The 23,904-nt window shown below is 33.1% G+C and overlaps 4 protein-coding genes across 7 annotated transcripts; 2 read left to right on the top strand and 2 right to left on the bottom strand.

Moving 5' to 3' along the window:
- Nucleotides 1-470: 470 nt before the first annotated feature.
- LOC129896676 (UPF0426 protein At1g28150, chloroplastic) lies at nt 471-4,400 on the bottom strand. The gene is made up of 3 exons (XM_055972614.1): nt 4,248-4,400; nt 4,011-4,157; nt 471-828 (listed from the first exon to the last, which is right to left on the bottom strand). Exons 1-3 carry the CDS (start codon nt 4,299-4,301, stop codon nt 652-654), a joined length of 378 nt encoding a protein of 125 aa, XP_055828589.1. The 5' UTR covers nt 4,302-4,400; the 3' UTR covers nt 471-651.
- Nucleotides 4,401-10,146: 5,746 nt separating this feature from the next.
- On the top strand, nt 10,147-13,899 carry LOC129895885 (abietadienol/abietadienal oxidase). The gene is made up of 9 exons (XM_055971666.1): nt 10,147-10,388; nt 10,469-10,793; nt 11,501-11,650; nt 12,238-12,471; nt 12,630-12,728; nt 12,841-12,919; nt 13,207-13,328; nt 13,440-13,567; nt 13,730-13,899. The coding sequence occupies exons 1-9, from the start codon at nt 10,171-10,173 to the stop codon at nt 13,815-13,817; spliced, it is 1,443 nt and encodes a 480-aa protein (XP_055827641.1). The 5' UTR covers nt 10,147-10,170; the 3' UTR covers nt 13,818-13,899.
- Nucleotides 13,900-14,783: 884 nt separating this feature from the next.
- LOC129893808 (uncharacterized) lies at nt 14,784-16,652 on the top strand. Of its 2 annotated transcripts, none has more exons than XM_055969212.1 (6): nt 14,784-14,969; nt 15,065-15,135; nt 15,287-15,363; nt 15,478-15,585; nt 15,851-15,926; nt 16,052-16,652. In XM_055969212.1, exons 3-6 carry the CDS (start codon nt 15,315-15,317, stop codon nt 16,299-16,301), a joined length of 483 nt encoding a protein of 160 aa, XP_055825187.1. In that variant the 5' UTR covers nt 14,784-14,969; nt 15,065-15,135; nt 15,287-15,314; the 3' UTR covers nt 16,302-16,652. The 2 variants fall into 2 exon arrangements, with proteins under 2 accessions (XP_055825187.1, XP_055825186.1); XM_055969211.1 differs by having other exon boundaries at nt 14,786-14,969; nt 15,315-15,363.
- A 264-nt stretch (nt 16,653-16,916) lies between these two features.
- LOC129893807 (mitogen-activated protein kinase kinase 3) lies at nt 16,917-23,171 on the bottom strand. Of its 3 annotated transcripts, none has more exons than XM_055969209.1 (10): nt 22,931-23,171; nt 22,648-22,772; nt 22,328-22,573; nt 21,511-21,729; nt 21,283-21,420; nt 21,002-21,169; nt 19,620-19,733; nt 18,020-18,127; nt 17,769-17,860; nt 16,917-17,368 (listed from the first exon to the last, which is right to left on the bottom strand). In XM_055969209.1, exons 2-10 carry the CDS (start codon nt 22,747-22,749, stop codon nt 17,008-17,010), a joined length of 1,548 nt encoding a protein of 515 aa, XP_055825184.1. In that variant the 5' UTR covers nt 22,750-22,772; nt 22,931-23,171; the 3' UTR covers nt 16,917-17,007. The 3 variants fall into 3 exon arrangements, with proteins under 3 accessions (XP_055825184.1, XP_055825185.1, XP_055825183.1); XM_055969210.1 differs by having other exon boundaries at nt 22,648-22,763; XM_055969208.1 differs by having other exon boundaries at nt 22,648-23,171.
- Between the last annotated feature and the right edge of the window lie 733 nt (nt 23,172-23,904).

Here is a 23,904-nt window from a genome sequence, read left to right as displayed (position 1 = left end):
GAAAGGAAAAAGGACATTTATGCTTGCCTCCAAAAATTTACCACACCTCAACCAAATAAAACTAGAATCAATAGAACATGTAGAGAGAGGTTGATAGTAAAGAAACTAAGGGCAAGGGATGGCAGAATCAATAGAAAATTTAGTTCAAGAAGCAGAGGTGGCAGAAATTTTAGTAAGATAAGTGGGTGTTGATGGTAAGCTTCCTCCGCCTCCAACCTGTAGGTTGTGGGTTCAAGTCAATGTATGAGCAAACGGTGGGAGAACTTAGAGAGAGACAAATAGGATTAAATAAGATTAAGTAGCATTAGATAAGAGAAAGTAGAGTTAAGTAGCATTAAGAAAATTCATATGTAGCTAATTGATAACCTACAATTAGAAGATATCGCAACTTGCGCAAATAGAAAAATGAGGGTTTGCAGTGTTTTTTTTTTGTTTTTTTTGCCTCATCTTCTACAGGGAAGAGAGCTGAATGAAAGAGACATCCACCTTTTTAGCTCCAGAATTCAGTGTTTGCGAGAAGTAACAGCAGAACAATAGAAATGTATGTTCGTGTTTCATGTATTTTTTTCGATTTCTATAAGAGTACACATTATATGTTATACGACAATTATTGTATTTTTACAAGAGCATTGGCAACACAGATTAGAAAAGTCATTCAATTTCTATCTGTTGTGGGGTGTCCTCTGCTTGGTCATCACTGGCCTCAATTTCTTCAGCTGTAACTCCTGAGGCCTCAACTGTTCTAGCAACCCATTCCTTCAGAGGATCTTCATTCAAATCAAGTCTTAGAAGCCCAGCAAATATCCCTCCCGCGAAGGCAACAGGTTCCTGCATATTTGGGGGGAAAGTTCCATCATGACAAAGCTTGACAAAAGAAGTGTCTTCACATGGGATTTTCCAAGTAATTAGATACTTGATCATCATCTGTGACGTCTAAACAGACATGAATTTAAAGCATCAAATCTTCTTTTTATTTTTCGTAACATCATATTGTCCAGCTTTACCTGGCATCCTTCCGTGAAAGAGTCCCATGGATTTGTGCAACTAACTTTGATGTTGGAAAATGACAGTAAATTCAACTAGGTGACAAGCTGTATAGTCCCACAATGAAACGCGGAGAAATAATCTAAGCCTCTAAATGATACTTTTTCCTCCAAAGAGCCGATTTTCACAAAGTTGACTCAAGTTTCTTTACCATACTCTAGTTATTCTTCCATTACATAGTCGTATTGAATTTTAATATCAGAACAGTGAATACACTCAACTCAAAGAAAATTTTGAAGAAAGAGAACTTTTATTTCTTGAACAGTCCAGGGAGATGCGGTTGTTTGCTGCCATGTTTAAATGGCTAGTACAGAAAAAACCTTTCCCTTTACTTTTGCTCTTACACTTTTATTTTGTCACAGTTTTTCCTTCTCTTTTTACTTATTCTTGTTCAATTCAAACTAAATTCTCTTTTTTCATCCCTGGATGACAAACAAATTACCGACCATCAGCAAGATCATGCAACTGCCTTTTTTATTTAATATGGAACAATTGCATAATAATGTAAAATGCCATTCATCTTGCGATTTCTGGTTATATTAAGCACATTTGACCTTCAATTGATTGATATATATGTGCATGTGCACTTTTAATCCGTCTGATTGTGGATATTCTCAAATTTAACTAATCACTAAGTGCTAAAATGTTTAATTATCGATGTGATGTGTTAAATTTTTGTTATTGCTCCATATTTAATTCAAGGGTAATATAGTTTTAAAAAATAATCTAAATTTCACATGTTTTTGCCTAATGAGATTAAAAAAATACATATTTTATATAATTGAAGGTTAAATATATATGCTTAATCAACTCAATAAGCATTGCATCATCACACATTAAAAAAAGATTTTAGTAGCAGAAGAAACACTTAAACAAAACTACTAAACAAATGTCTCAGATTTTTAGGATCAAAATTCAGCTTTAAGGAAAAAATTAAGCCTGAAATGAACATTTAAGAATTAATCTAACTTCTACCTATTATGATCAGTGGCGAAGCCAGGATTTTCGTCAAGGGTGTTCATACTTTAGGACAAGTAAGAAAAAAAAGTGTCAAATGTACTAAAATGTCTTTTAATCTTATGGTCTAAAGGGTGTTCATACTTTAAAATAAAACGGAACTAAAATTTTTAAATAAAATGCCCCTGTCAAGGCTGAATTTGCACACCCTTAATCACTAGGCTATCTTTCTTTACTATGTCAAGAGTGTTCAACAATTAGTACAAATCCGACAATATCAATATTTAACATATATACTCGCAAAAATTTTCCGACGAAGGTTATTCATCTGACCACCCTTAACTAGGTGTAGCTCCGCCCCTAATTATGATATGTCCATCAGGATTGTCATTCTACAGTTTCTAACATTCCCAGCAAGGCTGGAAAGTTAAACCGTTTCTTTCATGGTTTTCAGTGTACGCACTCTGCATTGTGTTCTTAACCAGAAGTTCCTAATTTATATCAGGACTATAGGATCAAATTGGCAATAACTACAGTCTACATGCTACACAGCTACACTTCAAAGTTCCATGCCCCAAAGCATATGAATTATTCTTTCACCTTTTCCAGAGGGAATCCCCAACATAAAATTGAATAGCTCTTAAGTACCAGTAAATGGGATCATTGGTTCAAGCTGTGTAAACAATTTCTTGCAGAAATCAATGTAAGAGTACATACAATAGAACCAATGAGGTCAGGCTCTTTCTGGACTCAGTCCACAGTGGGAGCTTAATGCACCAGCTTCCTTTAACTAAATGAACTAAAGGTTAAATTTTCATCATAAAGTTACCTATCCACAGTCTCATTGCCAAAATCTATGGGTTTTTTTATAGAAAAAATAGGACCTTCATCATCTTCTATGTGCCAGAGCTGATGTATAGTAAATATGAGTTCTTACATACTCCTTTGACACCAACTCTAATCTAAGTCGGGTGCATCACCTATTCACCTTCATTCTCTAGGTCTGGCAGCCGATTAACAACTGCAAGACTAGTAGTACGAACAATCATTTTAGTGCAGTCCCTGGGCAAGGACTTCAATCCAGTAACCAATCACACCAAGCCTTAGGTTTCTTTATTGTTCAAAGAAGCTAAGCAATACACTAGCTTAGCAGCATATACCTCATCTTGGCAGCAACCACATACTAAACCATGTCAAATACTGCTAAACTGGAGAACAATGTACCAAAAGTAAAGTAACCATGGCACTCTGAAGTTTCGAGCAGAAATGGACATAAGTTGAACAGCTCACTGAGAACTTTGATACCAAGAGGAGGCTTGGATGGTTCATTCTGCTATGCTCCATTAAGAATTATATAAAGCTAAATGGCAAGGATGAGCTCGCATATTTTGATTACAGAAGATATTAACAGTAGGAACACCCTTCCTCCACCCCAACCCTGCCACCCAACATATTGAGCTAAACACAAGTAATGTCCACTACTCACCAGGAAATATTAATTGTCTGGTAAGGTTTAAACAATACTCATTCAATTTCAATTTGCTTGTCTTACTTTCATTTTCAGCCCGTTTCAAAAAAGGATGCTTCTTTACTTTGTTGGCAACTTTTTAATTCTAATTTCCACGTGACATGTTTAAGACTACAAAATTAAAAGACATTTTGGTACATACTTCGTATCTTTAGTTTAATGCACACAATATTCAAAAATTATCTTTATTTTCTTAAATTCCACGAGGTGGGATTAACTTGCTGGAAGGATAATTTTCAAAGAAGCAGATATGGTAGACTTGTATGAAATGATTTACTAAAAACTTCTCTACATAATTGCAAAAGTTCCCATTCTTTTTGTGTGTGAATACATACAGCACCATTTCGTGCTCCTGGGAGGAACTGGAACTGGAACTTTCATGATAACACAGACAAAAAATAAAGAACACAGCAGTATATTGAGATATCGAATTGAAGCAACCACAGCAAACTTTCTAGATTTATAGGTTTAATGAAATTACCTTGAGAGCTTCTTTGAGAATGGGTTCCTGGATGGGATTGAAGAAAAACGCATCGACCCGAAACTTTCCATAAGGCTTAGCATACGCTGAGAACGGTGATGTTCGAGTAGTTAACTGTTTCCCAAGCACGCCAGCTTTCCATTTCCTCTGTAGACGGAAAAATAAGTTTCAGTCACCGGAATTAACAAGAGCTAACGGTAAACAGTACAATATACAGTGAAAATGAAATTGACTAACTCTGGCACAAGAAGGTGAAGTAGAAGAAACAGCATAATTCAGAACCATAGACATCTTCTTCAACTATTGGTTCTGCTTGGGGTTCCCTCTCCGGCACCTGTGAGAAGGAGGTGTAACAGACGAAACGGGCAGGATAAACGCATCAGGGTTCAACCCGAGACAACATGGGCCAAAATAGATACAGCCCAAAACGAACTTCGGCCTATTATGACAGGACGGACCGGCCCAATAAGGCTAGGGTGAAAGAAAGGGGGCTGGTCTTGAATTTTTGGACCCAATAAGTAGGGATGGGCATAAATCATCAAAAATAAAAGAGGAAACAACACAAAAAAAGTGTTTTTAATTACATGCTGAAATAACATTTCCCTAATACCATTTTCTGCAAGGAATATCGTTTTGGATACATAGATCTTAGGTCAAAGTAGATGTAATTTGTTCCAGATATATTGTATTCAATTGTGATTCACTTGTATTTGTCATACACTAATTTTCTCGCTCTTACCTCTCTCTTTATGTATATGTATTTCATAATGTATCTGAGTTTCACAAATTTTATGTATATCTGTGCATCTAAAATCAATTTCATTTAGTGTATTTGATATCAATTTCATTCCATATATCTGATATCAATTTCACCGGTGTATCTGGTATCAAATATTATAGATACATGTACTCCCTCCATCCCATTTTATATGATGTAGTTTGACTTGACACAAAATTTTAGAAAAAAGGAAAGAAAATAGAAAAAAACAATAAATAAAGAAAGAGAAAAATGAAAATAGATAAAATAAAATTGAGAGATAATTGAGCAAGATAGTTTTTTAAAAATATTTGAGATGTAGATGGATAAAAATGTACATTTACTCTAGTCAAAGTGGAAGGGAAATCATTCTTTAAATACTTTTCTTATGGAGAACAAAAAATCAAGACCATAGGAACACTTTGTGTAATTTCCCGGATGATTTTCCCAAAACAATACGGGCTTCTTTAGTTGGGCTTACACACTCTCCTGCTTCTAGTTGGTTTTACATGGGCCGTAAGGTACACGGAGAGACAATTGTGGGATGCCATTTCATTGTAAATTTAGCCATTTTAGATGAATTGCAAAGATTTCCCATATATGTTCTTCGCATTTTCTTCATTTCTCCTTTAATTGTTTGGCTTTAGCACAAAACTTTAACCTTTTTTTAGTGAAATATATGTCAAATACATGTCAACTTTCAAATACCTCTTTTCAAACTCCACTTCTCCTCTCTTTTTTCTTCTTCAAATTTTACTCAATTCATGTCAAAACGTATATAATTAATTATATGATTTTTGAACCGTTAAAAAGTCACATAAATTTCAACAATACAACAGGATTGACCAAGTGCACATAAGTGCCAGAAATCTAGGGTGGTTGTGCTGCCTTTCTGTCCCTACGTTGACTAATATAGTGGTTCCTGTAATTTTTTTTATTTTCCATACGGTATTGAGAGCTCATAAAGCCCCGAGTAAATTCAAATTGTGCACTGCAGGATTCATTCAGCGGGTGACGCTCTCAACATGTTTTCCACCAAGGTGAACAAAACCGAACCGAAAACTACACCGAACTGCAAATCGAGTCGACCGACTAGTGATTTGGTTTAATTTAATTTGGTGTTAAAACAAAACTCGGCTATATTTGGGCTGGTTTGATTTCAACTTTAAAAAGTCAATCTGAGACCAAACCAATCCGACATTATATATATATTTTTAAAACTTATTTTATACATAAAAATATTTACTTTGATATAATTTATAAATATTTCTTATATTTTTTTTTATAGTTTTTATCTTTTAACATGTTGCTTCAAGTTTGACTTGAAATTTTGAATGATCCAATAAAAGATTATAGTTCATAGATATTAGTAACTCTTATAAAGCTCAAATCGAAATCAAATAAATATTAAAAAGAACAAAAAAGAAAATCAATTCCCCACTAAAAATGACAATAATATTGAATATTTGTTCTTTAGTTTTACATGGTTTAGAAAATTATATAAAATACATAATCTAATTTTAGTTTTTCTTTGATGTTTAGACTTGTAATTAATACTTATTGGACTTATTCTAGCATGATTTAGTAATTTTAAATTGTGACCATTTTCATTTTGACCAATTTATTTACAATATTTTCTTTTATGCGATTTTATTATTATGATTTGGTTTGGTACTTGAAAAATTCAAACCAATTCAGTTCATGTACACCCCTAATTTTTTTTATATGTAAAATTTAAACCTGAAATCTCTGATTAAGGGTGGAGTAGTTCCACCACTATACCACAACTCCTGGTGATGGCTCCTGTAATTTCATATACTACTAGTATAAAGTGTGCCCTCCCTCTTATTTTAACTTTCAATAAAAATGTCCCCCCAAATAAATACTTAGTTTAGCAATTTTAAATCAAAGCTAACAATTAGTTATGATTATATTCCTAGCACATAAAAAGTACTCATTTTTAATATTGCTCAATTCTTGAAAAAAATCTAATAAATTGGGATAGTACTCTCTCCTATCCGTACTAACTAAAAATTTGTGAGAAAATGCAATGCATATTCAATAGTGAAATTTTTTTAGGACATAATCTGAACATCACTTTTTATTTTTATTCTTTTTTTTTTATTTTTCACTCGGTGTTCGGAGCCTCGACTAAATTTGAATCGCGCACTGCAGGGCTCATTCGGAGGTAACGCTTCTAACATGATTTTTTTCATACCCAGAGCTTGAACCCGAGATCTCTGATTAAGGGTGAAGCAATTTCACCACTGTACCATAAACCATTTTGATATTTTTGTTCTTTTAGTTATTTTCAAATTTTTCGTAAAAATTAAAAAAATAAAAAAAATAAAATTATAAATATGAGCAATTAACTCTTTTGAACTTATCATCTAAAAAATATAAATAAAGAACATAAATGTAAAAAAAATTCAAAAAAAAAACTTTTGAATATTGAATAATCAACTTTATTTTAAACATTGAAAAAAAGGTCAAAAATTCATTATTAAGAACCAAAGAAAGTAATTTTTGTGTGAAAATCATGGCCAAAAAGACTCAGGAAGAGGCCTTTTTCCTATTAGCATATGTCGGGATTGTTCCTAACAAAGGAAAAACTTGTCATGAAGCATTAATGGTAAAGCCAGCGATGTTGACTAGTCCAAACCTCGAGCCTTTAAACACAACCAAATGCTACAAAACTTGGAGGAGAAGAGAATATAGAAAATTGGGAATGGAAAGAATTGGAGGAGAAGAGACTATAGAAATTTGGGAATGGAAAGAAAGAGAAAGTCAAAAGTATGTATCCCTCCGTTTCCATTAATAAGGATAAGCGTGATAAAATAAAAGTGTCAATCATTTTTTTTTTAATGAAGGTATTAAATTCAATTGTGACACGTAAAAGTAACGAAAGAAGTATTTTAAAAGAGACATAATAATTTAATATGATTCGATCAATCGAATTATCTTATTTATACACGAATACGAACAATCCATTATATGAAAAAGTATAAATATTAAAAAAATGTTCTTATAAGTAATAGTGTAACACTTATATCTCTCAATTCTCTTCTTAAATAAGACTCTCAAAACACTTTAGACGTTATTTGGTGTGAGGTATAAGATATAATAATTTAGAAATAAAATACAGAATTATTTTAATCGGTGTTTGATTGAAGTATTAGGGAATTTTTGGATTATTTATCCATCATTTATACCTTAATGATGAAATGAGTTATTTCATATACATGATTGAATAACTTATTTCGAGATAACTTATTCCAAAATATCTAATCTCAGAATAAATTATTCCCAATTAAACGATCCCTTTTAAGACTAAATTGTGGATGCTAGCTGCCAAGTGAGAAGGCTTTGATACAACTTGAAAATTTTCATTTATACCAATTCATTTTAAAAGAATATCCATATAATTGTACTTGAGAATATGATGTAGCTGTCAATAAAATTAGTAAAATTATGAAAAATTATATTTTAGATCTCCGTAAAAACAAAAGAATGTTATTATCAAATACTTGATAAAAAAATAGCAGATATTTAATAAAATAGTTAGAATAAGATGCAAATTGACTCAAACTTTACCTATTTAAAAATAAATATATCTATATAATCAGAAGAATTGAAAGTCTAAATGTGTGTTTGCAGTAATTATGGATTGAATAGAAATATAATACTAAACTCATTGGAACAGAACAAATTATTAGAATCATGTAAATAATTTTTATATTATCAATTAAAAAAACACTAATAATCTACTATATTATCTTTCTTACCACTTACAACGGCACATTTGCAGCATAAGGTTGTATGTTTTGTTCTTTAAATGAATTGATTTTTAATTTTGTTCTTTAAATATACTGATCTTTAATTTACAATCGAATTTATATTTAATTGTATATAAATTTTTTAGAAAATAAAGTCACGTTCAAATATAATTTATGTAATATCATAATTCGAAAATATAAACTATGTTCCAGTTTTTTTTTAATCTATTTATTACAACGAACATAAATTAAATACCCACACAAATAGAGTAAAAAATGCAACTGCCCTGTTGTCCGTGTCCTCGTACTCCTCTAAAAGGAAAAAAAATTCTACTTGACTAATTTCTTTTATTATACCAATATATGTTAGTATTTCCAATAAAAAAAAGTAATTATATATATAAAGCGACAATTCTTAGATCTGCAGGCTATAAAAATTGACAACAATAAAAATTAATCAGACTAAACTTTAATAAATCACAGCTATTTGAATCCCAATTATTAAACTCCGACTTGAGAATTGCAAGGGGGAAAAAAAAAGAAAAAGAAGCAAATCCCAGTTGGAAGAGATCTAGGCTGATTATTATCTAAACTTTAAAAAAGAGAATAAAAATCTGAAACTAAGATCATTATAACTGAAAGAATAGTATCATATCTAACAACAAAAGAATGTGAAAAATACTTTGTTTATTAACAGAACTAACTATGATGAGTTGACAATTAAAAAAGAAACTTTAGTTTTTGTCATTCTCTTAACAATAATGTGATGTTAAGTTTTTATATATTTTTTGGTACAAATATGAAATTTCCATTACTTAAGCTGCAAATAATACCTCAGACGTGGGTCTTACAGATCTTGGGTCAACACCATTTGTTTGTTTCTGCCTTTAATTCTACATTAGTTATTCCATTTAAAATAATAGTAATATTTATAGTTGTATTCAAGTAATGAATTTTCTGTTTGCGGAATCAAAAATTTTAATTTATGAGTTTTGAATCATAATTTTTGTTTTTTTACTGTATTTTGGAAAAGTTATTTAGATTTACTCAATTAAAAAATGAGGTTTTAATACATATACATATAATTTGAGTCAAAATTATTGAGTTGTGCCGAATCTGTAACAGTCATTGCAGCTCCTCACTTGCCAACAAAAGAGACAGTGATAAAGTTAGGATTTCAAGTTTATGAGTTCTGAATTTTATAACGATAATTTTAAGTGATAAAAAATGGATTCTAAATTTAATATTTGCATATAGTTATTGAATTTGTTAACACAAAATACATTGTTGAATAAAATCTACTGAATTCGATCTTGACTACTAGCTCCGGTCTTTAATAGAGGTTGATACTTTTTCGTCTTTAACTTTGAAATCTCATATTCGAGTTTTAGATATCAAGTCGTTTTTGTTTGAAAATATTTTACCCCTCAATATGGGATATTTTGGCTCAAATTTATAATTAGTTAAGTCTCAATACAAGTATTAGGAGATCAAGTGGGACCAAAAAAAAGAATTTTTCTGATTAGACTTAGTAGGCAAATAATTATGAATGTCAACTCTCATTCAACTCTTCTCCTTATCATTAGCAGATGGTTCATTCTCTCAGAGTCTCATAATTCCATCTGTAATGGAAATTTATTCAGAATATTGTGTGTTAATCATCATCACTCTGTTTTTTCTTATTTTCGTCATCAAATACTACAAGAAATCAAAATCCCAAAATGGAAATACAAAAAAATTCCCTCCTGGAAGAAGAGGCTGGCCAATTATTGGTGACAGCTTTAACTGGTATAATGCTGTTGCCAGTTCTCATCCTCCTTGTTTTGTTGAACAACAAGTTCAAAAGTAAGTCCAAAAACTTTTTTTCTTTATTAAACCAAATCCTCTGTTTTAATTTTTTTTTTTAAACATAAACTTCTAAACAGGTATGGGAAGATATTTTCATGTAGTTTACATGGAAAATGGGCTGTGGTATCAGTGGACCCTGTTTTTAACAAATTTGTAATGCAAAATGAAGGGAAGTTATTCCAATCAAGTTATCCAAAATCTTTCAGAGATTTAGTTGGGAAAAATGGGGTGATCACAGCACAAGGAGAACAACAGAGGAAACTTCACTCTATTGCCTCTAATATGATGAGATTGGATAAACTTAAGTTCCATTTCTTGAATGATATACAAAGGGTCATTCAAGAAACACTCAACAATATTCAAGATAATCAGATTATTCTTCTCCAAGATGTTTGCAGAAAGGTATGTTAATTAAAACCCTTTGGGTCCGACTAATTTAGATTCGCGTAAGACTCATTAGAGGGAAATGTTTCTTAGCAATTTTTTTTTCATTTACATGATTAAACATGGAAGGATTTTATCCACTCCAACACGATCTGAGGGTTATGTTTATTGGGTTTTAAAAGGTGTGAATGGAAAATGAAAGTTGTGACTTTTTTTTGAAAGATGTGACCATTCCAATAAGACACAATAAACATATGTATACAATACACTTTGTTGTTTATAAATAAATAGAAGATTTTTCTCTCAATGAATTTCTGAACTTCTTTCTTGTACTAAATTTAGTATTTTAAGTGTACTTTAGAGTTGTTTGCTAACACCGTGGTTTAGGCACTAATACACCGATGAGTAAGATTGTTCTATCTTGAGAGAATATATTCAATTAACCTCTGGTACTTGAGGAAAATAATTTTCTTAAGGACACACTGTACATTGAATCGACTCGATTTTCTTCTTTGAGATAAATATTTTGTATATTATTTCTAATCTGTTTCAAAACTATTTTCTTGACTAGTGTTAAGTTTCTATTTTTGAAAATACTCTTTAAACTTTGTTGTTTCTTATTAGGTTCTCCAAATTATTGTTGTAAGTATTTTAATGATACAAGTTGAACAACAATGTTACCTTCTTGTTTAATTAAAATGACATGCCAGTGAATTAATTTTCAGCTAGCCATTAATTTGATGGTTAATCAATTGCTGGGAGTGTCAAGTGAATCAGAGGTGAATGAGATGGCTCAGTTATTCTCAGATTTTGTGGATGGATGCCTCTCTGTTCCAATCAATATGCCTGGTTTTGCTTACCATACTGCTATGAAGGTAAAATAATTCAATTTTTTAAACGTTTGGTATGACTGGAAATATTTTCTGAAATTCTATTTCTACAACACAAGTCGATTTTCGATTTTCAGTTTTCAGTTCTCAGAAAATATTTTGCACGAAAAACATTTTCCGAAAAGGGAAAAATGACTCCCCTCACTTTCGAATGGAAGTCATTTTTCTTCATCATTACTAAATAATAGGATTATTAATGGTTTTCACTCACCAACTAATATAAAAATAATTTCCAAATAATAAGTCTTATTTCAAAAAAATATTCTTTGAAAAATGTCTTTCATCATACCAAACACTATTATATCAAAATTTGCATATATATTTTTCTCCATGGTAAACATGTTTAGATTGTTGTTAATCTATAAAAAAATAGCTCAGTTGATGAATTTTTACCTTAGCGGTGATCGTTCGATTCGCCTACCCCATTTTTTTTTTAAAAAGAAAAGATTGTTGTTAATCTAGAATTATTTGTGGAAATTGAATGTTTCCATTTAAGATAATATATAGTTGAAAAGCCAGAATAGAATTAATGATGAAGTGTATCTCATGTCTTATTAATAATTGATGAATAGGCAAGAGAGAATATTATAATCAAGATAAACAAGATAATTGAGAAACATAGAAAGGAAGCATCCAATGGGAATGGTGTGATTTATAGATTGTTGGAGGAAGAAAGCTTACCAGATGAGGCTGTTGCTGATTTCATTATAAACCTCTTGTTTGCTGGCAATGAGACCACTGCTAAAACCATGGCCTTTGCTGTTTACTTCTTGACTCAATGTCCCAAGGCCATGAAGCAAATACAGGTACATCATTGTATCCTTCATTTACTAGAAAATCGACACGCTGATTTGCCTCCCTCCAAACATGTTTAAAGTTATATATATTGACAACGTAATTAAATTTTATATTATCAGTAGAATTTAAATGGCTTTTAATTTTTATCTTGTGTCCCTAAGGATAGGACGAGCAAGAGAGCTTTAGAAATGAGAAGGTTAGCAGCTTTGATAATGAGGAGATGCTCTCTTGGCAAGATTACAAAGCCATGCCTTTTACTCAATGTGTAAGTACCTTTATGTTCTTTTCGATTTACGGGTTTGATCAGCAAAATTTATAAACTCAAAATTCTAATTTTGTTCTTTTGATCTTATAATAAAACTTGTATATATTGACAGGTAATAGATGAAACTCTAAGGTTAGGAGGCATTGCAATATGGTTGATGAGAGAAGCCACAGACGATGTCGTATATGGAGGTATGTCTAGTTTTATCTAAGCTCAATCCATAAAGAATTCCACATTTATTATTAGTGTGAGTGAAAGTGTTGCATCAAATAAATGAAAACGTTTCAATTCTCTAACAAATTAAGTTTTTAGATAAATCACTTTACTACGTAATTTTTCTACGTATTAGATATGCGGAGGTCCTAAGTTGAGATTATGTTTATAAACAGAACAAAATATTCCACGTACTTAATTCAAGAAAAAAAAGGAAATTAACTTAAGTAAATGTCAATCACCTTTTTTTTTTTTTTGGGTGTAGATTATGTTATCCCAAAAGGGTGCTTTGTGGTTCCATTTCTCTCAGCAATTCATCTAAATGAAAACATTTATGATGAACCTAGAATTTTCAACCCTTGGAGATGGATGAATCCTGAAAATCAGGTTAATATTTAGCCTATATTTTAAACCTTTTTTTTTTGGTTATGTTTGTAATTACATAAATCTATGTCTGATGAAATTATTTTCCTTTTCTGAAATCATTTGCAAAAATAGGAAAAAAGAAATTGGAGAGGTAGCCCATTTTTTGCCCCATTTGGAGGAGGAGGACGCTTTTGTCCTGGTGCTGAATTGGCTCGTCTTCAAATTGCACTATTTCTTCATTACTTCATCACTACTCATAAGTACGTGCTTCATTCTATTTCCAAATTAAAGTTATATAGACAAAGTTATCTAATATTTGTACTGGTAAAAAGTAACCGATATCTGATGAAATGATCGAATGTGTGATTACGGAAAAAGATGAAACGTCTTGTTAATAAATTGAATGTTTTCTAAATTTGTAGGTGGAAACAAGCCAAGGAAGATCGCATGTCTTTCTTTCCCTCTGCTCGTTTGGTCAATGGCTTTCAGATACAATTAACCAGAATTTAATTAAGCCCTGTCCTACACAATAATTAATATGTATTATTGCTTTTAATTGACGTTTCTCATTCCAATTTGCAATTAAATCATGTACTATGTATTCTACCTATTTGTTTGTTTATTTTCATGTTGTGATTTAAAATTAATTATCAATAGTTTGATGATTTCTTTGTAAGAATGATAAAAGATCGTACATTTTTCTTGTATACTAGTGTATTAAGAGGTGACAAAATCAATTGATGAAATTATGATTTGTATAGCTTGTGGAATTTGGGTGGATATCATTGTTACATGTATACAAGATCATGTTCTGCTTACTTCTAGATTGAAAGATCGGAATTGTGATTTCAATGCAAAAAATGTTCAGGATAGTCAATAGCCTTTCGATAGCCACTTCCCTTGCATTACCAGGCAAAATTGATCAGCAAGATGTAAAAAATAATACGGCTTCAAAATTTTTGTTTTTCATGACATCTGTTATTTTAACAATTAACTTATTGACATAATGAATACTTTAAGATATACACATTTTTTTTTAATTTCATAAATTTGAATGAAAAATGTCTAATAAAATCACTTTATTATGTACACTATTACACTTTGTTTGGATGGTTGTTACGTATTGTTTCATAATGTATCGTATTATATTGTATAGTGTTGTATTGTATTGTACTGTATTATTTTAATGAATATAATGTTTGAATGATAAACTTACAAGAAAAGTAGAGTTCAGAGTAGAGTTACTGTTAAAAGATAGGGTAAAAAATGAAATATAATTATTAAATAATAAATAAAGACAAAATAAGAAGAAAATATTAAGGTAACTATGAGAACACACCAAATCAGTCGTTACATAAAATAGATCTTTTTGTCATTAACAAACAATAAATTTAAATAATATGATATAATAAAATTTAAATAATAATTAAAACAAATAACGAGTAACATCCATTGAAACAAGGTGTTAGAACAAACCGTAAACAAAATTTTGTCGGGTCAGAATAATAGCCAAAGCAAAAGGGCACAAGAGTAGACCCAATTGCAAAAAAAAAGTAAGCCCTAACCATCTTCGAGTTAATAATCGGGATCTGCAGTTAGCAGCAATATCAGGCATGGCTGGAAGAGAAGTTCGAGAATACACCAATCTCACCGATCCTAAAGGTACCTTGCCCCATAACTCTAATGCATCTTTTGTTACTGACGATTACCTACCTTGTTGTATTTGTTGATTAGAGTTTCATTCAAACAAATTGCAGATAAGAAATGGGGTAAAGGGAAGGATAAAATTGATGACGAGGAAATCGCTTTCCACCGCATGGTTTCCAAGGTTAGCGAATCACGCTTCGAATTTTTTTGAATTGACAATTGATATTGAAATATCCAAACATTCATGACTTAGGATTAGAGGAAGTTATTTGTTTTTCTGCTAAGACATTGGATATGGATGAATTGAGTGTTCTGATAACCTGCCCTGGCAGGGATGTTGGCGTTGTTTAATATGTTCAGATGCAAGATGTTACTGGGGAACGTGGAGGTTACCTTCATGGAAGAGGCGGTATTGAGTCTTGCTCTCTTTGAATCCATTTCATTTAATTTGTGTGCTATCATTCATACATATAATAAAGCGAGTTGTAGTTTCTTGAGCATTGTGTAAGTTTTGAAAATGCAGCCCTGGACAGTGATGACTTGCTCTATCTCAAGGAACAGATGGAAGCCGAGGAGGACGCAGAACGTCTTCTGCGGCGCACTGAAAAACGTGCATTCCAAGCATTCAAGATATCCTTTTGTTTGTTTTCTTGGATCATATCTCATTTTGCATATGTATCGTTTGTTTATTGGTTTTATCTGGTTATGGAAAAATTTTAAATGATGTCAAGTGCGTTTCATTTACATATAGAACTATTGAGAAGGTTCATATTGATGATTTATCCCATGGATTTTCTTTTACCAGCACAATACAAGGCTGTGACTTTGAAAAAATAGGGTATTGGTATCTATGGTAATCATGCAATAGTTTGTGATTTCCGTAACAATTTGAAACAAAGCTGTTGCTAACTCGTCACCTGCATCACTTCCTCTGTCACTTCGTGTTGAGCCCAAGCCCAAGAGTGGGATCAGGTTTGAGTTACTCCAAGGCAGATTATTCATTTGTGCTTTTCCCTTTTTGTTTCCTTTTTTTATTGGGTTGTGTGCCTAGACAATCTTTGGAATCAATCCAACGTTATGAGACTTCTTTGCAACAGGCAGCAAGATTTACTAAAAAGAGTTGTAGAAGTCAAATCCAAGAAGCCAAAAGTCTCCAACCCATCCAATGGGAACAATTTCCCTGTAATTCCAAGTTCACGGGCTATGCCAAGTGGCAAGTCTGGTGCTGATAATGAGGAGATAGAAACTTTGCCAGCTAGGCCAAGTGAAGCTGGTGATGGAAAGATAGAGAATCCAATAAAAAGCTTGCTTTCGGTATATGACAGTTCTGATGATGATGATGACTGATTTTGCAAGGATTTAGCAGTTTATGATGTTTAGTTTAGTGTTAGAATCAAGAATCATCAGTTGCGGGTACAGTGTGCCCAGAGTGCAGTGTTTGAATCAACAAACATCATTAGTTGTTTTACTGTGCACATTCTGATCAGTCCTTCTGACTTGTTTGCTTTTAACATGGTCACAGATGATAGGCAGTTGCCAATTCATATTGGAATTTGCTTTGATTTTAACAATTAACATTTGACAATGAAGCATTTCTGCACTCCCTGAATGTGAGGGAGGAGCCTAAATCTTCATCTGTGTGCTGTATATTACATGGATTGCCAGTTCTACTATGTAGCATTTTGTTTGTTAAGTGAATGGTAAGTTCACCATTGGATCAAAACTAAAATTGTAATGCTGAGTGGACTAGATAGTCCTGCAATATATATAGTACTCTGGTAGTTTATAACTGAAAATTGCATCAATAATAAGAAAACCGTGAGAAGCCGGGTTTAAATGTAGTTCATGAATTATATTGTTCACGGTAGGTAACAGTCTGAACATCTCGTGTCAATTAGGTTTAATAAAAGAGAAGGGTTGAAAAAAAAATTAAAAGCCATCTTTTAAAAGTACAAATTAGCGCACAGGGAATTAACTTTAAGGTCGTTCTCAACTTTTCCCATTTACAGGAACACACTAAACTACAATTACATTCATGATCTCATGAAGAGTTCTATTGAGTAATGAAAAGTTCATGCTTAGTTATGAAATAGCGACCGATGATGTTTGCTTTCTCTACAATAAACTGCTCGTGAAAGGTTCCCATCCGTTTACTGGGTATATCAATTGAGAGATCTTTCAAGTTTGGCAGGCCCTCAACTTGCATACCATCTCCACAAATGAGGAATTGATTTCCAACTATAAAAGATCCAGAGACACGAATTGCTACTCCGTCTTGACCATTAGCTCGACACTGAAGTTTCTCAACAACATGGACAAGCTTTTCTGGAGGCCATTCGCCAGCTAATGTCTTCCGTATGTTGGACAAGTTTGAAAAAATATTGTTGGGACCAATGAATTCTTTCCCGCCAAAACTTATAAGTCAATTAAACATAAAATGTAAGTCAAGAGGATAAAGAGCTTTGAAAATTAATAATAAAAGAGTGCACAAGAGTCTTATATTCCACAATATTTCCGTGTATATATTTACATATGCTCTGGTCATCATGTTGGTACACCCACAACAGTTTCATGAAAATGCAATTCAAGGTATGCACAAAGGGCCTCAAGCTCCTCAGTTCCTACAATATTCTCAAGACACAGCTGCTAAATAAAGGAGTCTAAAATTCCTAAGATCCCACAATATTCCTGTGTGTATATGTATGCTTGTTATGTGCATCAATATACACAAGACAACCGAAGACAAACATATGCTAAAAATCAACTCTCCTTGCAACAAACACGTGTAGATTTAACATAGGAAATGTCATATACCTGAACGTGGAGCATTCATTATATAATGTCTTGGTATGTTGCCAAAATTCATCGGATCCATCAAACAGTAAATAGTAATGTATCGTCAGCATCTGACCAACAAACAACAAATATGAATTTAGCTATATGTGAACAAAATTAAGACAACAAACAGGCAGACCTATTCTCTCCAGGACATCTTAATTCTTAGATTTTCACTAAATGAAGGGATCAGAGTTGCTGAAAAGGCATATATGAAGTAGGAAACTCACATCTGCCAGATCCTTCATCCTCTGTGTTGGATCAAAAATGCCTCTGACAAAAGCACCCAAGTCCAATGCAGAATCACTATACTTGATAATGAATGGATGTGACAGAAGCTGCAATTAAAGAGGACACTGAGCCACCATCCAATCTTAAACCAGTCTACCTTGTATATCATAACTTAACGATTGTATGTCGTAAAGGTCTTGAAGGTATCAGTCTATGTAGGAAACTCTATGATCATTGAAGTAAATGCACCCCCTTTCATACAGGTTGAATAAAATTCAATTCAAGTTCCAACAATGATAAACAATGTTCAATGAATATGTATGCACACACAATATCCATCCAGCTCCAACAACGGAAACTATATAAATAACATTAAACCTAGTCTGTCATACCATGTTTAATGAACATTTATGCTTGTACCTTCTTTATAATAGGAAAAATAAACTTGTCCCTGGTGGTTAGGCATCCCACAAATCAACCAATCCATCAAGAAGCACTGGTCTTCATTTAATAAGACGAATTATATTTGTCTGCATGAAACAACCGGTGTTTTATAGAGAAAAGGTCATGTTTTCCGGTTCAAGTGTTTAACAATTTATACCATTTCGTAGCTATCTAATAATCAATAGTATCCGGGTGTTCCTAAATATCCTGAACAGCAATGCACTTGACAGGAGAATAGTATGACAGATGAATAAATAAAACTGAAGATTATTCCAAGTCAGTCTGGTTCTGTTTCCAGCAGAATCACAGTGCCTTGGTAGTTTCTTAAAGACAGGGACCGAAATATGCACTAGGTATTGATAGTGTACTATTCAGCTTAAATAAACTACTCGTTCTTGCGAGCAGAGCACTTTGTTATTTTTAGTCTCCTCCGAGAATGAGTCAGAAACATCACTTGCATGTAAGTAGCGTGCTTAGTCATTAGATGGATTCTCCCAAGTGTAATCCATTTGTACTGGAAATACTGATTGTAGCAGTATCATTCCCATTCCCTCACAAAACAAATGGACGTATTACTAAAGGGGAACCATATTCTCACTTCCTCTGTAGGACCTCTCAAATGTTTAACAGGGTTTTATGGAATAATTACAGTTGCAGAGTTCTTTTCTTTCGAGGATTCAGATACATGGTTCAACAACAACATGCCCAGTATATCTCTACAAGTGGGGTATGGGGAAGGTGGGTTTACCCAGGCCTTACCCCTACCTTTGTGGGGTAGAGAGGTGGTTTCCGATAGACCGAGGGCTCAAGAAGAATACATCTAACCTATTCAACTGTAAACAATGATGTGATGATTCCTTCATCATACAGACATATTGACTTTTACTTTGTAGCGTTCATGCTCTTACTAATAAACTGTACCTCACAATACTCAGAAATGCAGTCAAACTTATATCATAGAGTGGGACAGAGGGATGATATTCCTTTTTTTTTTTGGTTCAAGACCGGCATATAAGTGTACAAGTGATCATCAAATCATTACTTAAGGTACATGTGACTAATACTACTTCCACAGCTCCATTGCCTATTTAGAATGGGCAGAACATCCACCCTTTCTTGTGATTTTTTTCCTTGTAAAAGAAAATGTGTACTAACCTGATCTGCCGTCGGTCTGTCATCAGGATTTTTTTTGAGGCAAGCATCAACGAATGAGCAGAATTCTGGTGAAAAGTCGTGTCTTGACAGTGAAGGAGACGGATCATCTAGGATCTGCCATCATAATATTGGAAAAAATAAGGATGAGATGTGGTGATGGAACTCAAGTTTATGTGTAATTCATCTAGGTGAATAGAAAAGAAACCAAATTCTCAACATGCTATCAGTGGCTGAATGATATTCAAATTTAGAGAATCTTATTGTTATTCTCATGATCTGATTTGTTTCCATATTGGGCCAAAAAAATGACGAATCATTTACTATTTTATCCATATATGCACTTCCACAATAATGGGGAAAATTACCACCATGTTTTTTGATAAGATAATTTGACAGAAGAGCATCCAGGGGATGTAACTTGTACACGTCAACCACCTACTACAACCCTAACCAAGTCCAGTCTTTTTTCATCAAACTAAATTGTATCTGTCACCTCAAATCAAAAGACAGAAGGAAAGCAAGATCAACATTCTAATACAATCTCTTTCCCTGAATTTGATTTCCCATTTTGCTGTTATTGTTACATTCTTTTTTTTTTTTGATAAAGTTATTGTTACATTCTAACCATTGATGTTTGCATTCTCTTTTGCTGCCAGCCTTTTTTTCCTTCACAAGAGTTTCCTTACAACTTGATTCACTGCCTTCTTGCCTTCCCTCTTTAAGTTGCTTCAAGTGGCATTACCTTCTCCTTTCCTCGCCTGATCTCCATGAAATTTCCTTGTTAATCTTTATTTCCATTATTATGAGGGATTTTTTTCTTTATTGGTGTTCTCAGGGAATATATTACATCAGCCAATCCTATTACATCATCAATTATCTGTTTTCTTCCATCCAAATCTGAACCATTATAGCAATGGCTTCCTTTGCACTGCGACTCTTTTTCATCATTGGTGTCCTCCTCTGAAGAACATTATCTTCATCTCCTGGAGCATCACACTCCAAAATTGTAAGTTTCCTAGCTGCAACCGTCTCATATGTTTCCTTTGAGCCACAGAAACAGTAATACTTTGTCTAATTTCCTCTTCCTTTTTTTATCCTCTGATGGCATACTCTATTCCACCACAGAAGGAGGATGAAACTTCCAGCTTTTAGATGTTCATGACCTAATGGTTTACAGCAAGTTTAAGGCTTATCTACGGAAAGAAAAATAAAGGAACTTTGTAATGCAAAACAAGTTCCATATCAATTCATGCAAATTTTACGGGAGTTTGAACTCAGATTTGCATATTATATATCCTTGGTGAGTGGAGGGGTGTTAAGTTACATATCCTGTTAAATAATCAAGAACAAAAAGGTAAGAAAGGAAGCAGTAGAAGATTGACCTGTAACATGAGATTGACAGGTCCTTCATTGGCTGTATACGGAAATTCACCGGTACCACACTCAAACAGTGCAAGCCCAAGGCTCCAAATGTCAGCTGGGTAAGAGTAATTCTCATTCCGTATTCGTTCGGGCGACATGTAAGTTACTGTTCCAACAAACGTAGCACACTGGAAAACAGAACAAATTAGAAGAATGAATCTGAAATAAGATAAATTGAAGATTCATTATTCATTTCCCACAGAAAGAGAAGAGGTATTTGATATAACCTTTGTTAACTAACCATAGCAATTGAGCTTTCTAAACCAGCACTAATGCCAAAATCAGTTATTTTGGGTTCCCCCTTGAGATTGACAAGCAAATTTGCTGGCTTTATGTCTCTGTGGACTAAATGTCGAACTCCGTGCAAATAACTGAGACCCTTAAAGAACAGAAAGTATCTATAAATAAAGATGAATAATGACAATACCAAAACTACCACTAAAGAAAGAAGTTAAACAAGAGTCCTTACATGCAAGAGCTTTTGAACCATTGAGGAAAGGATAGGTTCTGGAATGCACTTCCTCACTTTTATGATATCTGCAAGAGAACCCCCATCCATGTACTCTAGAGCTATGCTTATCTGGCCAGAATCTGGAGTATAAAATGCTCCATAGAACTCGACAAGACCTTGGTAACATGGTGCCTCACACAATGTCCTTATTTCAGTAAGTAGTTGCTGCCTTTTCTCCTAAAATGCAAGAGAAAATATCTCAGTGAATAGAAAATTGGACATTTCCTCTTTCCTTATGGTCAACCCTTCTTAAATCATTACATGGTCACATGACATTCAGTTATCAACATGCACAAAACTTGATGCTACACCCCTTACGCTTCATGGATGCATATGTTATAATTTGCTACACCTAAATAGAGAAAGAGCCCAAAATAGTCCCTTATCTTTGGGCTAAAACTCAAAGTCATCCTTGTTTTTTTTACACGGAACACTAACAGACCCCATGTTTGTAATATTGGTGCACTTTTGGTCCTCTCCAAACTTCCATCTACTTTTTAACATTGATTTTGTCCACAATTTAGTGTATAGAATGTTCCGTCGTCTACCTCTACGTTTAGTAGAAACACAGTAACTCCTGAGAGAGAAGGTGAGAAGAAGAGTGCTCCTTGTTCTGTACAGTCCAAACATCATTGCAGGCTTGCAGCTAAACCAAGAGTCTATTTTTGCTTGTTTTTGTCTACTCACTTGGGGTGTTTCCTTGTAGACATATTAGGAGTTGGATAAAGGAAGCAAAAATCAGAGGAAAGAACACATTAAAATGGAAATTACAAACCTTCTCAAAAATATTAATCTTCTTCAAAGCAATAATCCTATGAGTTGGAATGTGAATTGCCCTCTGAACAACACTACTGGCACCGGTACCAATGGCTCCAAAGACCCTCATCTCATGGGAAGCACATCTATATGTCTTTTCACCATGATCTGTGTCATCAACAGGCCACTTTTGTAATCCCAGCTCATTGATATTGTATACTCCATATGATTGACTCAACAAATTCACAGTTCCGGCATCCGATAGCTTCACAAAACCCCCAATATCAGCCTTCCCTCATAAAAAATTCAGTGGGCAACAATAATAAAAGAAGAACTTACAGAGTATGAATCAAAAGGATCGGATGAAGATGCAGGGGAAAAACCCTTGTCAGCATCAAACAAAGGCACAAGCTTCTTCTTCAATTCCTCCAGTCCAGCCATCACACACCAAAAAACTTCAACAACTACTATGGCTCAATTCCAAATTAATTGGACATCAATTACACATCATAAAGGACATCAATTACACATCATGTGAACTGAATTTCCAGAATGGAAGCAATATGAACCGAAAACCTAAAAGTAGGAGAAATTTGAGAAACAAAAGCGCCTTCACACTTACATATTATTACTTAGAAAAAAAATCAATTCAATTATACGGCCTTCATGGACGAACCAGTTCCATTTGATGAAGACGATCTGCTCTTTAGCTTCTTCTATGGTACAACAAAAGAAGCAGAAATTACAACAACAAACACAGAACGCAAGCAAGCAATCAGCTGCTTAGATGATCAAAAGGTACAACGATGAAGATGATGGATTGGTAGACGTTGGATTTGGAATATACAAAATGAAAATACAAATTACATTAGGCTTTAATAGTTTTTCTTTATTAGAAAATCAATTTAAATAGTTGTCCAAAAAAAATAATGGTCAGATATAAAATGGTGTATAATATATGTACATTAATGGATGGTTAGTTTTGTAACCCTTTATAAATTTATTTTTAATTTTATGTGATAACTAGAAGATATTTATATTTTTAGATATAATATGAAGTATGATAATAACGAGTTTGGATATGATAAAATTTTTATTCGATGTGTCACTTTCAGAATGGATCGTCGAAGATCAATGAATACTGGGGAATTGGCGAAGTATTACTTCACTTCCTTTTAGTTCAAGCTATTCCTTAGCGATTGTTCATCTTCCACTGCCAAGACCTCCAGAAAGAACCTCAGGTGGAAATCAAAAATAAAATAAAAATACTGTAGAGATATGCTAAAATCATTTTCTTTTGTACAAACTGCAAATATATTTAAGTGATCAAACGCGTAACTTCCTTTTTTCTTTTGCAACGTTGTCCCCGTGCATTTGTTTAGTTCAAAGAAGTCACTATATCTATTTTTATTTTTTTTTGGTTTTATCATGAGAAATTTATTGTAGCACCATTGGAAAGACATTTATTTTCTCTCAAGGCAATTTTTTGAGGAAAAAAATTGAAACCCATTAACAGAATGAGCATATTTAGCAGTTGGGACGCCAAAAGCACTTTTTCTGAAAAATGAAAATGTTTGGCCAATTAATAAAACTGCT

This window comes from Solanum dulcamara, chromosome 7 (assembly GCF_947179165.1).
Source record: "Solanum dulcamara chromosome 7, daSolDulc1.2, whole genome shotgun sequence".
Lineage (NCBI taxonomy): Eukaryota > Viridiplantae > Streptophyta > Magnoliopsida > Solanales > Solanaceae > Solanum > Solanum dulcamara.
The sequence above is the reverse complement of the archived record's forward strand: the minus strand, read 5'-3'. Positions and strand labels throughout refer to the sequence as shown.

What these genes read in the sequence shown, in the direction of transcription:
- LOC129896676 (XM_055972614.1), bottom strand. Translation starts at nt 4,301, where the DNA reads ATGTCTATGGTTCTGAATTATGCTGTTTCTTCTACTTCACCTTCTTGT. An exon ending in CTTCACCTTCTTGTGCCAGA is followed by an intron (nt 4,158 to 4,247) that starts GTTAGTCAATTT and finishes TTCCGTCTACAG; the next exon opens with AGGAAATGGAAAGCTGGCGT. An exon ending in TTCTCAAAGAAGCTCTCAAG is followed by an intron (nt 829 to 4,010) that starts GTAATTTCATTA and finishes CCAAATATGCAG; the next exon opens with GAACCTGTTGCCTTCGCGGG.
- LOC129895885 (XM_055971666.1), top strand. Translation starts at nt 10,171, where the DNA reads ATGGAAATTTATTCAGAATATTGTGTGTTAATCATCATCACTCTGTTT. An exon ending in TCCAAGATGTTTGCAGAAAG is followed by an intron (nt 10,794 to 11,500) that starts GTATGTTAATTA and finishes ATTAATTTTCAG; the next exon opens with CTAGCCATTAATTTGATGGT. An exon ending in AGGCCATGAAGCAAATACAG is followed by an intron (nt 12,472 to 12,629) that starts GTACATCATTGT and finishes CCCTAAGGATAG; the next exon opens with GACGAGCAAGAGAGCTTTAG.
- LOC129893808 (XM_055969211.1), top strand. Translation starts at nt 14,921, where the DNA reads ATGGCTGGAAGAGAAGTTCGAGAATACACCAATCTCACCGATCCTAAA. An exon ending in TTACCTTCATGGAAGAGGCG is followed by an intron (nt 15,364 to 15,477) that starts GTATTGAGTCTT and finishes TTGAAAATGCAG; the next exon opens with CCCTGGACAGTGATGACTTG. An exon ending in TGCATTCCAAGCATTCAAGA is followed by an intron (nt 15,586 to 15,850) that starts TATCCTTTTGTT and finishes CAATTTGAAACA; the next exon opens with AAGCTGTTGCTAACTCGTCA.
- LOC129893807 (XM_055969208.1), bottom strand. Translation starts at nt 22,749, where the DNA reads ATGGCTGGACTGGAGGAATTGAAGAAGAAGCTTGTGCCTTTGTTTGAT. An exon ending in CTGTCAATCTCATGTTACAG is followed by an intron (nt 19,734 to 21,001) that starts GTCAATCTTCTA and finishes TTATGATGGCAG; the next exon opens with ATCCTAGATGATCCGTCTCC. An exon ending in ACAGACCGACGGCAGATCAG is followed by an intron (nt 18,128 to 19,619) that starts GTTAGTACACAT and finishes CTTTAATTGCAG; the next exon opens with CTTCTGTCACATCCATTCAT.